At 36.6% G+C, this 11,306-nt stretch overlaps 1 protein-coding gene across 6 annotated transcripts in view; it reads right to left on the bottom strand.

Annotated features, from left to right (window-relative positions):
* The window catches only part of LOC104707001 (calmodulin-binding protein 60 G-like), a 7,564-nt gene continuing 3,174 nt past the window's right edge, over positions 6,917–11,306 (bottom strand). Inside the window, exons 2-10 of one of the 6 annotated variants that reach the window (XR_002032990.1) lie at positions 11,166–11,272; positions 11,002–11,077; positions 9,923–10,454; positions 9,654–9,814; positions 9,188–9,554; positions 8,610–9,089; positions 7,885–7,926; positions 7,654–7,755; positions 7,466–7,555 (exon numbers count right to left, since the gene is read on the bottom strand). Coding sequence is in view for 2 of the 6 variants with exons in the window: in XM_010423246.2 (XP_010421548.1) it covers positions 8,031–8,098; positions 8,610–9,089; positions 9,188–9,554; positions 9,654–9,814; positions 9,923–10,454; positions 11,002–11,077; positions 11,166–11,248 (1,767 nt within the window). In the remaining 4 variants the exon portion in view is untranslated. The other 5 variants (XR_002032987.1, XR_002032988.1, XR_002032989.1 and 2 more) reach the window with 5 other exon arrangements.

The following is an 11,306-nucleotide window of genomic DNA, read 5'->3' as shown; positions in this document are numbered from 1 at the left end:
AGTCGACTCGACCTTCAACTCGAGCCAGTGCTCGACCGAGTGACAGTTCGAGTCAGTAATCATGTTTCAAAGCAGCATGTTCCATTATGTACCCACGCAACAGCAACCAGGATTTCATGCTCAATGGTGTCACCCTCCAATGTTTCAGACCTCACAAGCCTAAGAACCTGACTTAAGAGCTATGATGCAACAACTTTTACTTGGGCAAGCAACTGGGCAGATTGAGGTAGCAAAGCAGTTTTCTAAGCTGCACCAAACGTTGAATTCCTATTCTACTGACCTAAACTCTAAGTTCCAGTACATGGCGAGCAACATTGATTTCACTTCCGCTCCTACGCCAAACCAACTTCCTGGACCAGCTATTCAAAACTCAAGGGAGTTTACAGCTAAAACGATTCACTTCTATGAAGAAGTTGTCACTGAGGACAGTGAGGTTCAAGGTGGGGAGGATTCATCACTAATTGAAGCCCAAAGTGAAGGTTTTACTCAGCAGACTGAAGCAGAGAAACCACTCGACCAGGTGCTCGACCACACACACGATCGAGTTGAAGACACATAAGCTGTTAAGCCTGCTAGATACATTCCTCCTGCTTACAAACCACCTCTACCATTCCCAGGACGTTTCAAGGCACAAAAGCTGAAGGAACTAAGGGAAATTATTGAGAAAAGAGAAATGATGGCTTTGCAACAAGAGGAAGTGATGGCTAAACAACAAGAGGTTGTCATTGAGAAGAAAGAGGAAGAGAGAGGACCTCCCTTGGAAAAATATGCTCAACATCCTGTCCTCAAGGACATGCTTCTTGAATTATCCAAGCAGAAGGCTGAAGATCAAGACATGAAGGATTTGAAAGAGATTGGGAAAGCTATTATCCCAACAAAGCTTGAAGATCCAGGGTCATTTAACCTACCTTGTTCCATCAGCTATATGCACTTCAACAAGTGTCTATGTGACTTGGGAGCTTCAGTGAGCTTAATGCCATATTCAGTTGCTGAGAAGTTGGGGTATGAACATTTTAAGCCCTGCAATCTCTATATTGGCCTAGCAGATGAATCAAAGAGGGATGTGCTTGGATTAATTGAAAATTTTCCAGTCAAGATAGGGGAGGCTAGGATTCTAACTGATTTTGTGATCATGAATATGGATCAAGAGCCAGAAGATCCTCTCATCTTGGGGAGACCATTTTTAGCTACAGTTGGGGCTGTAATTGATGTTAAGATGGGAACCATTAAGCTCCACCATTCTAAAGACTTCACTATGAAGTTTGACATCAAGAATTCAACATATCAATCTACTATTGAAGGTCAGCACTTTGTGGTAGAGAGAAAAGCTAGTTCTGAAGTTTTTGAGGATGGAGAGGACCCTAGGATTAAAGGTTCAGCCCAAGCCAAGACTGTCCAAGAGCTCAAGGAATCAGTTCAAGTGTTAGCTGGTTTAGTGAAGGAACTTCAAGTTCAGCTCAACAAGAGGTCTTTGAAGAAGGCAAGACCAAGACTCAAGTTTAAGAAGAAACATGGTTCAAGTGTCAAGGAAGTAGTGATCAAGAAGGAACACCAAGGTTATCAAGTAGAACCAGGGGGGATTTCATCACCTCCTTGGTCTCTAAACTAAGCCTGAAAAGGCATCAAAAGTCAAGCTTAGTGACTTTAAACAAGCTCACTAGGGAGGAAGTTCCTAAGGTATCTCTGTACATATTGTTTAGGATTTTTGGTATTTTGATTTGTGTTTTGGTGTTTTCATGGTCAGGGAAGCAAGGGAGTCTAATTAGAAGAAGAAAAAAAGACTCACAGTCCAGCTCGACCCCCCCCCCACTCGAGCACGTACTCGACCGAGTCCCAGTCGGTTGCCATCGTCGAGCTGCCCCAATCACCTTCTCCAAGTCACCAACCAGACCCCAACTACACATTTGACAGCATGAATGAGGATGTGGACAGCTTCTTCTCCAATCCTTGAGGTACCACTATCACCTTCACTTGTAAATACCATTGCATTTCATATTGTGTTTTGTTTTTGGTCTTGAATCCTCTTACAAATTTCTTTCACACAGAGGACTGTGTGATTTAAGTTTGGGGGAGGGTTTGAGATAGCATTTGACATTGTGTTTTGTGTTCTTATTTCAATTTTTTGCAAAAATCTTAAAAAAAAAGAGTGTTCATGTAGTTTGCATTGCATATTAGGATCTTGTTTAGCATGTTTCATGTAGGATTGTATATTATTTGCATTAGGGATCTATGATGAGCTTTGCCTTGTTAGTTTGCTTGATTCACTAGACTAGGATCAATGCCCAAGTTAATAGTACTTTGATGCTAGTTGAGTGGTTAGAAGCATAAGATTGAACCAAGCCTTGAATTCCTGCATTGCATTTGGTCTAAATTGAAGCATGTTGTGATTTGATGCCATTTCCTACTTATAAGAACTTAATATTGACTGTTAAATATCAATGTGTGCATTGCTTTAAACTCATGGATATCATATACATATTTGGATCATCTTTCTCCTTTTTACCACTCTTGTTGATCCAAGTAGCTGATTGAATCATTAAAATCAGTTTCCAATACCCTTAACCAACCCTTCTTTCAAGCCATGTTTATTCTTGAGTGTGTAAGGCCTATTTTGGGATTGAGCTTGGTAGAAAGTGTTAGGTTTGAACTGACAAGAATAATGCCTTGTGTAGTTCTAGTTTGCATTTTCCAAACTAGATAGGACTAGGTGATTTCATTGTTGGGTTTGGGATTTGGTTGTTTGAAAAAGAAAGAAAAGAAAAGAGGAAAAGAGAAAGAAAAGGTTAGAGTCTTTAGGAGGGGAATGTGTTTAAGTAAAATCAAAGTCTAGTGAAAGAATGGGAAGTATGATATTGTTTAAAGATGGTTTCAGTCAAAGAAAAGAAAGAAAGAAAAAGAAGAGTATAGCAAAATGCTTTTATGTCTTAAGAATAAGAAGAAAAGAAAACCATAGCAAATAAGTAAGAATCTCCCATTCCACTAGAAAGATCATATAAGAAACCTCTCCTAAGACTTTAAAATCAAAAGAGAAAAGGGTGAAAGAGAAGAGAAGAAGTTAAAGGGTAGCACTAGGATCAATTGGGTTTAGATTGATAGGATAAACACTTTGGGTGCCTTTGGGTAGACAAGGTTTTGTTCTTGTATGTGTCTAAGTGTTCTTACCTTTAGCATTCTTCTAAAGCTCAATCCATTTTTATGAGAGAACCTTGATATTGATAAGCCCCACTCTAAAGAGAGACCATCATTGTCTCTAAACCTTTTACTACCAAGCCAAATGAGTTTAAGCATTGCATAGAATTGATTCATGTTCTTGATTAATGAATGTTAAAGGAAATGGTTGATTTGAATGCATGTGGACATCTAAGGCTCAAATCAGTAAAGGTTGTGATATGCTTGTCTAAAATCTTTAAGTACAGCTCATTCAACTTGCATCATAGTACTAGTAACTTGGACATTGATTCTAGATGGTCTATATAGTTTACCCTCACCTACCTTCTTATGTCTTGTTCATTTGCTTAAGGGCAAGCAAAGACTAAGTTTGGGGGTGTTGATGTTCATATATTTTACCCTGTTTTCCCTTAATATATTCACATCTTTTGCATCTTTTGCTATCCATTTTGACCATTATTGCATAGCTTTAGGACTGTTCTTGCATTAGAGTTTAGTTGCATTGCATTTGCATCTTTTCATGCATAAACAGGTGATTTTGGAGCTTAAGGAGCATGGAAGCAATGCTGAGGAGAAGTGAAGCAATCATGAGGAGAAAGCAAAAGAGCTAAGGCTGAAGAACCAAGGTCCGGAGTCCAACTTGACTGCCCACTCGACCAGACACTCGACCGTGTGCTGAGAGGGACTCGACCGAGTGGGAGGAGCACAAGAGGAGCCAACTCGACCGGTCACTCGACCGAGCACCAGGTCGAGTTGGTCGAGCCGCCTGGCTATTTTGTCTTTTAGCGTTTTTAGGGCTTCCACTACTTTTTCTATATAAGGGCTTGTACCTGCAGCCACCAAAAGAGTCCAGCTTTTTAGAGAGTCAAAAACCTAGTTTTTACCTTTTTTAGAATTATTCCTTTTGCACTTTTATTTTCTTAGATCTTGTACTTCTTTTAAAAGGAGAAAAAGACTAAATTCTTCAATATTGTTGGTTTCATAACTTTCTTAATATTGAGAATTTGAGTTTGGTTCTTTCTTCAATATTGTAGATCTTTGATTTATCTTTCTAATGATGCAAGTTTCAGTATTTTCTGGGTTTATGATTTTGATGTTCATCATGTATGCTTGTGAGTAGTTGCTTAGGATCTTGAGGATGGGTTAGGCTGGGTTGTGTTTGAGGTTTGTTTGATTTGGTCAAGCTTGATTGTTGTAGATCTCTTCTAGGCTAGATGTTCTTAATGCTGATCCTATATCTGAGAGGGTAGGATCTGATTTCAAGCCTCTTAGCATCACACCAATGTCTAAGGAGCATAGATAAGGCTAGATCTAGAGATTATCATTAGGCTTGCTAAGAGATTAGAAGTCTTGTTTGATTTTTGACATATTGCTTAATGCCTGCTTGTGTAGATTCTTTACTTTGTGAGAACAAGTCTAGAGATGCATGAGTTTGATTGTTTCTTGCCATGAGAGTGGATTAAACATGTCTTAGAAATATATGTCTAGAGATTAGCTCAAGTTGTTTGAGATTTGTTGACCAAGTTAGATGACCTCAATCATAGTCCAGCCCATGAATCCCTCCTCAAGACCTTCCTTGTTTATTGATTTCCTAGTTTAAATCCTGTTGTTTGATCGTTGTTTGATTTGCTTTTGTATTGCTCTGTTTTTCTTGCATTGCTCTGTTTTCCGCGTTTGTCCAGCTCGACCCTGCACTCGATCTACACTCGATCGAGTGCTTGCTCGAGTTCATCCCCAGAACTTTTGTTTATGCTTTGTAGTTGTCCTGTCTTATCTCTTGTCTCATTCTAGTTGCATTTCTGTTGCATTTACTTAGTGTCATGTTCATTACTTGCCTTGCATTACTTGCATTATCATAGTTCTATTTCTGTTCTTGGTTCATCATAGCTTTGATTAGTCTGTTCTCTTTACATTTAGCATCTATCTTAGTAGTTTTTACTTTCTGCATTTTACATTCTACAATAGGATTGTTAGTGACAAACATCCTTTACATTTGGCTTGACTTAGACATTTATGCACATCCTGATTGCTTGCAAACACTCAGATTGGATTGACACCTCTTATACTACAATTGCATGAGGGGAATTGAAACACCTTGCTTGCATCCATTCATTCATATCTCACCATTCCATACATTCATCAACCACCACCCCAAAGATATGAGTTTCACTAGGATTTAAAACATCCAATAGGAATTCGACATCTCACTAATTAATATTTTATTAAAATATGATATTTTTCTATATTATTAAGATTTTTTTAAAAAGGAAAATTTAAAATCTATGGAAATAAAAAAAATATGTACAACATCCCACATCGGCTAGAAAAGATTCAGACAATGATTCAGAATCTTTATAAATAAGACTAATGCTTCTAACTACGAATGAGCAGGAAGCTTGATACATCAGGTGTCCAAATTTAAAAATTTTATTTGGTTTAATCCGCTTCTTTATTTGTGCAAATTAAAACTTTTAAAAGATTTCATTATAAATATTGGACTTTTAAAAGTTTTTAGCTTTTAAAAAGTTTAAAATAATATAAATATTGAAACTTTTAAAAGGTTCAAATATTATTAATATTTAAACTTTATAGAATGTTCAAAAATATTATCAATATTTAAAATTCATAGAAAGTTGAAAATATTATTAATATTTAAACTCTATAGAAGGTTTAAGTATCATTAATATTTAACTCTTAAAAAGCTTAAAAGTGTGTATAGTAATCATGGTGGTGGAGGAGCTAAGACAGGTCTGATCTGGGAAAGGAAAGGGGAAGAAAAGAAAGAAAGTGAAAGGAAGATGGAGATAAAGGTTGTGTGGAGGAACCAACTTTTGGGGCTCGCGGACGTCGGGTCTGACGTCTTTCCGATAAGGTAAAGATATCGACTTGATATCCAACAAGCCAAAGTCCACAGAAACTGACAAAGCTTCAATAGGAGTTAAACTCAAGGATTTGTGTATGTTACTCCCTGGCCAAGTAACTGCTGGAAAGTGGTACAATTTATGATAAGGAACATGGATAGTTCTGAGATAGATTATTGAGGGCGTTTTTTGGAAGTCGTAAGGATGTCCAATCGAGCTGAAGCTTTTCTGTGGCTTGACCGAATGTGAAATTTGAAGTATTAGATGAATCCACTTTGTTATTGTTGTAAACTATAACAATTATTGAAATTACACTAAACTAACATAAATATAGAATATCATTTAAGAGTGGAAAATTAAAATAACAATTACAGAATTGAAAAATAATATAAAAACTAAAAAACATAAAGAAATGGTAGGGAAATGATAAGATAATTTGTATGTGAGATTTTGTAAGGTTTTATAAGATAATTACAAAGTTTTACATTGTAATTTTGAAACAAAAAAGTTTAGGAGGGATCATATTTGAAAGGAGATATTGGAAAAGAGTTATTACTCAAAAAATCCCAAAAATGAATTCAAAAATTTTGAAAAATATCTATTTCTCTTTATTAAATGTACATTATTACTAACACCACTATATATCTAATAATATTTTCATTAATTGTATTTTAAGAACAACATAAATGATGCTTAAAATAAGCATTTGTGTTAAAAAAAAATGAAAACAAATACGTTATAATAATTTTGTATATTATATGTAAATGTATAGCTTTTTAAATGATTTTCAAATCTAATTTTTTTGTAAGACAATTCATATAACCATACCGGTGTTATGCGCGGGTTAATAACCTAGTCTTATGAAAAGTAATCAATTGCTTCTCAGATTAGTTTTATAATATTTATTATTATTATATATTGTCAATAATATGTAAATTTTATAGTAAAATATTATGCACAAATTTCATTGTTTCTTCACAGCCACGCCACCATGTGATGATGATAATGACGATGATTTTGGTTTTATCTTTTTTGACTCTTAAGACTTTGTGGCTATGAATAATACGAATAGCTAATAACTCTGATCGTCTCTGTTTCCTGAATCTGATCCCACATGCATTGCAAAGTGACTGAAAATTCCACCACAGAACAAAAATTAGAAAGAAAAAAAGACTTCTTAAATCATCTTAAGATAAAACAAAGTCAAGAATACAATGATTGAAGGTAGAAGAAAAGACCTTGGGACCAGTTGGTCCACCTCTCCACATTGGTGTCTTGGTGGTCTTGCAATCACTACAACACCTAGTTATCACCTTCTCTTCTTCAATTCTCGTTGACACGTAAGATGATGAACAAGATCGTAGTTGTCTTGGATCCATCAAACCAAAGGAACCAACCCTTCGCTTTCTAGAGCTCCTTTTTGACACAATAACAGTAGTGATCAAGAACTCTTCAATTCTCTTATATAACTCTTTCACTATAACTCCTAGAGGATTAATATGGAGAAACTATTGCAACACTGCTTCCTGTTTTTGTAGTATAAGTAGTCAAGAAAAGCTTAAGAAGAGCACCTTCAAAAAAACACTTCTCATACCAAGGTGAGTGTGGGTGGTAATGATTATACCTTTTTGGTAGATTGATAACACAAAACAAAACATCTGCCAAATCATTGTCGGGTGGAAAACCAAGTGGCAGTACGCACGACCGGGATTTAGGATTCTTTTTTCTAAAGAATTATGTGTGTGTGTGTATTCAGACGTAAGAAAGTAAAGGAAATCACAGATTTCTGCGAAGTTGTTCACATGAAGACAGAGAAAAAAGGAATGAAGCAAAAGCCACCAATGTTTTGACTTACTCATAGACTTCTTTTACTATGATTTATGAGTAGGAAGCCGGTCTTCTTCCCAGATCAATTCAAGGAAAAGCAAAAAGTACACCATTATTTAACGTGAAGAACAAGCACTATGGAAGAAAGTTACATATCTATACATCGCAATATTGCTATACGTTGAAAATCAAAATCTGAACATATAGGGATGCCCTGTGGTAACCCATTTTGATTGAGGCATCTACAAAAAGTAAAGTTCAAGATGATTATTTCAAATTAATTAGTATATATAAATAGCTTTATTGTCATTAAAAAAACATGGTACAGGCAATTTTTTTTTTTTGTGTAACATATCACTTTGCACCACTAGAACAATCAATAGCCAAGATCCATTATTAAAAAGTTATGAAGGAAAAAAAAAACATATACACATATCCCTTTTATTTATAGTTTTATTATACACAGCTTTCGTGTACCGCAAGAAATATATGATTCTTATACTGCCATATTGATTTCAGGGAATCCAAAAAAAACTTCAAAGATATATAAAAATGTAAACTGTTTTAGTCATACATAGCCCATTTAAAGAAAATGAAATATCAAACATGATATACACAAAAACTAATCTCCGTAATGCAATGGCCGAGATCCATTTTTCTAACATTAATTCACAATTATACACACATTTTTTTAGTGCAGTGCAAGAAACCTTTTAGTCTAATACGGTAGGCAAGACTTCTTATGAGCCTTACCTCGGTTTCTGGCAGTTGTGTGTCTCCGGGCTTCCTTAAACGCTGCTTTAACCTTGAAAGCTGCCTTAACCTTACACCATCTGGCTCTCGGAGATCCCAAATTTACGTTTTCAAAATGAACATCGAACATTCCAGCTTCTTCTGTCCCAGACACGGTAAGACACATCGTTTCAATGGCTTGGTGCGTACCAGGTGACCAGTTCGAGGTCATGTCGTAATGCTGATGATAAGCAAACGCGTTCTCATCCTCCTCGTCGTTCTCGATACAACCTCTTGTCACTACAGTTTGCGATTTGCCGTGTACCGGATCCACTTCACTTACTTTCAAGCTGTTTCCCAAAGCCGGTAAGAACTTTTTGTCGATATGAAACGTCGCGGTTGATGAGTTATCGAAACTCATTAGCATATCAGCGTGGCCCGTTGAGCCTGAAGCTGTGTGGCAAACTGACATCGAAGAAGAGCTTGATGGATCCAAATTTCCTAAATATTTGGAAAAAAAGAACATTAATTAGTCTATATATAGTAAGGTAATAATATCAAAAGAGTACTTAAGACCACGACTATTATAAACTGTTTACCTTGAAAGTCGATGTGCTGTGATCCAGAACATGTTAAGCCAAATCCAGGATCTTGCAAGCACTGTAAGGACCTTTGTGGATGACCCACAAAAGTCCTATCCTTAACCGCTGTAATGCGGTTAATGTTTTGGTAAGCTTCAAGCTTTAATTGGTCCAAAATCGGTTGATATGCGGTTAGTTGATCGACGTTTTCGAAATCTTCGCCATTGAATGAGACTTGTATAAGTTCATAAACAGAGTTGAAGAGAAGAAATACGCCAGGAGCGTTTGCTTCGTAAATGTAACTCTCTGTTTCGTCCAAAACGCAATCCATTGCGTGTGATACAATTGCCTTCCATGTTTTCTTTGAGATCCCTCCACAAAGTATCTGTTAATTCGAAAAAGAATGGAAAAAAAAACAAATCAATTTTTTTTCATGGTTAGAAAAAATAATTCATTAAAATTCAGGTTAGGATTATAATCTTACGTTGTATAACGCATTTGGATCTACCGTATACCAACGGCGAAAATCTTTGACGGTATAAATCTTGTGTTCAGCCAAACGCGTCGCGGAAACGCCATCTTTCGCGATTTTCTCTAGTCTCCAAACATCGTCAAAGTGGCGAGGAGGATGATGTTTTTTATAAGCTGCATAAATAAGCAAAAAAGATTTAAAAAAAAAACGATTAATAATTTAACCCTAAACGTTTTAACCGCCATCGCAACCACTGACAAAACACAGTAAACGCTACTTACATTCCCCTCGTTGGTCTCTACATCCAAAAGCTTCGCTTCTGGCCTCCATCGCTCCATCTCCGGTCAACCTAGCACCTAACCGGAACTTTCTACTCCTAGTCCAGCTAGAATTATCAGAGAAAGCGACATCTCCGGTTATAACTCCAACGCCGTTTTTAAGCGTCACCGTTAAATCTCCGGTGAGCAACGGTCGTTTCCCTTCACGTTGCGTGAGAATATTCCGTTTGAATCCCTCGACGGTCCAACTTTCCTCCGAGAAGTCAGCGTTCAACGGCACGAGCTCGACCCGTGAAGACGAGAACGGTCCGGAACTGACTCGACTGTTGGTGGTGGCGTCCACGAGCTCGATCACTAACGGAGTACCGTCCTCAGCTTCGATCTTGGACCCCGTGAATATCGATGAAGGCGGCGAGTTTATAAATCGCAGCTTGAAACGTGGACGCGACGATGGCGTTTCAGAACGCGATCGCTCCATTGAGACCCGCGATGAAGCGAGGAAAGGTTGAAGAATGAGATTTGTCTCCTCTCGAACCTAATAAATCAATAGAGTTGAGAATAATCATTTACTAATTTGCATATAGTTTTGAATATAATCAAAGGAGCATATGAACGTTCATATGCATACAAAACGGTGCTACGTATGCGTGGTAAAAAAAATAGTGGTAAGGAAAAACAATAAATGAAATTTGTTAATTATTTATTAGTAGAAGATATCATATACAACACAATTAATTGCGTTTTCTATTTTTGTGATTGGTATGGCGTTGCACAAAGAGTTTTACCAATTTAACCAAACAAAAAAAAACGCATGTGGTTACATGATTTCGTTATATATCATATACTATAGTAATTAACTAGACTTAGCTTGGGACTAATTTGTTATACTATTGTAACTAGGGACCATTGTTGATTGAGAGGAGCCCACGAATATATAAAACAAAGACAATAGAAGTAGTCGGTCAAACTTGGTGGCTATATAGGCTAAGGAACATGTTAATTTAACTAATCTGATCCGTGGGCTAAGTAGATGGTTTAAACAAAGAAAATTTGTTAAACTAGATATGATTGGGAAAGCTCACAATTCTTCTGAGCATGTTCTCCATAAGAACCATGTAATGATTATTTGACTGGTCTCTCATCACTTGCTTCACAACTCTGTGGTTTACATGAGAAAATAAAATTAGAAACTTTGTCCGAAAAAATATGAAGATTAATTGTTCGGTAATTAAGATCAAGAACTTACTTCTTGAATGTTAGGTTACGAGCTCTTAAGCCACTGTAACCACCAACCCCATGAAAACTAGGGATGTTTCGAGTACTCTTCATTGAACACTTTAATAAGTTTCAGATTTGAAACTTCAAAAGACTTTTATAAGTCTTCTGT

The sequence above is a fragment of the Camelina sativa genome, chromosome 8, assembly GCF_000633955.1.
Source record: "Camelina sativa cultivar DH55 chromosome 8, Cs, whole genome shotgun sequence".
Classification (NCBI taxonomy): domain Eukaryota; kingdom Viridiplantae; phylum Streptophyta; class Magnoliopsida; order Brassicales; family Brassicaceae; genus Camelina; species Camelina sativa.
The sequence above is the reverse complement of the archived record's forward strand: the minus strand, read 5'-3'. Positions and strand labels throughout refer to the sequence as shown.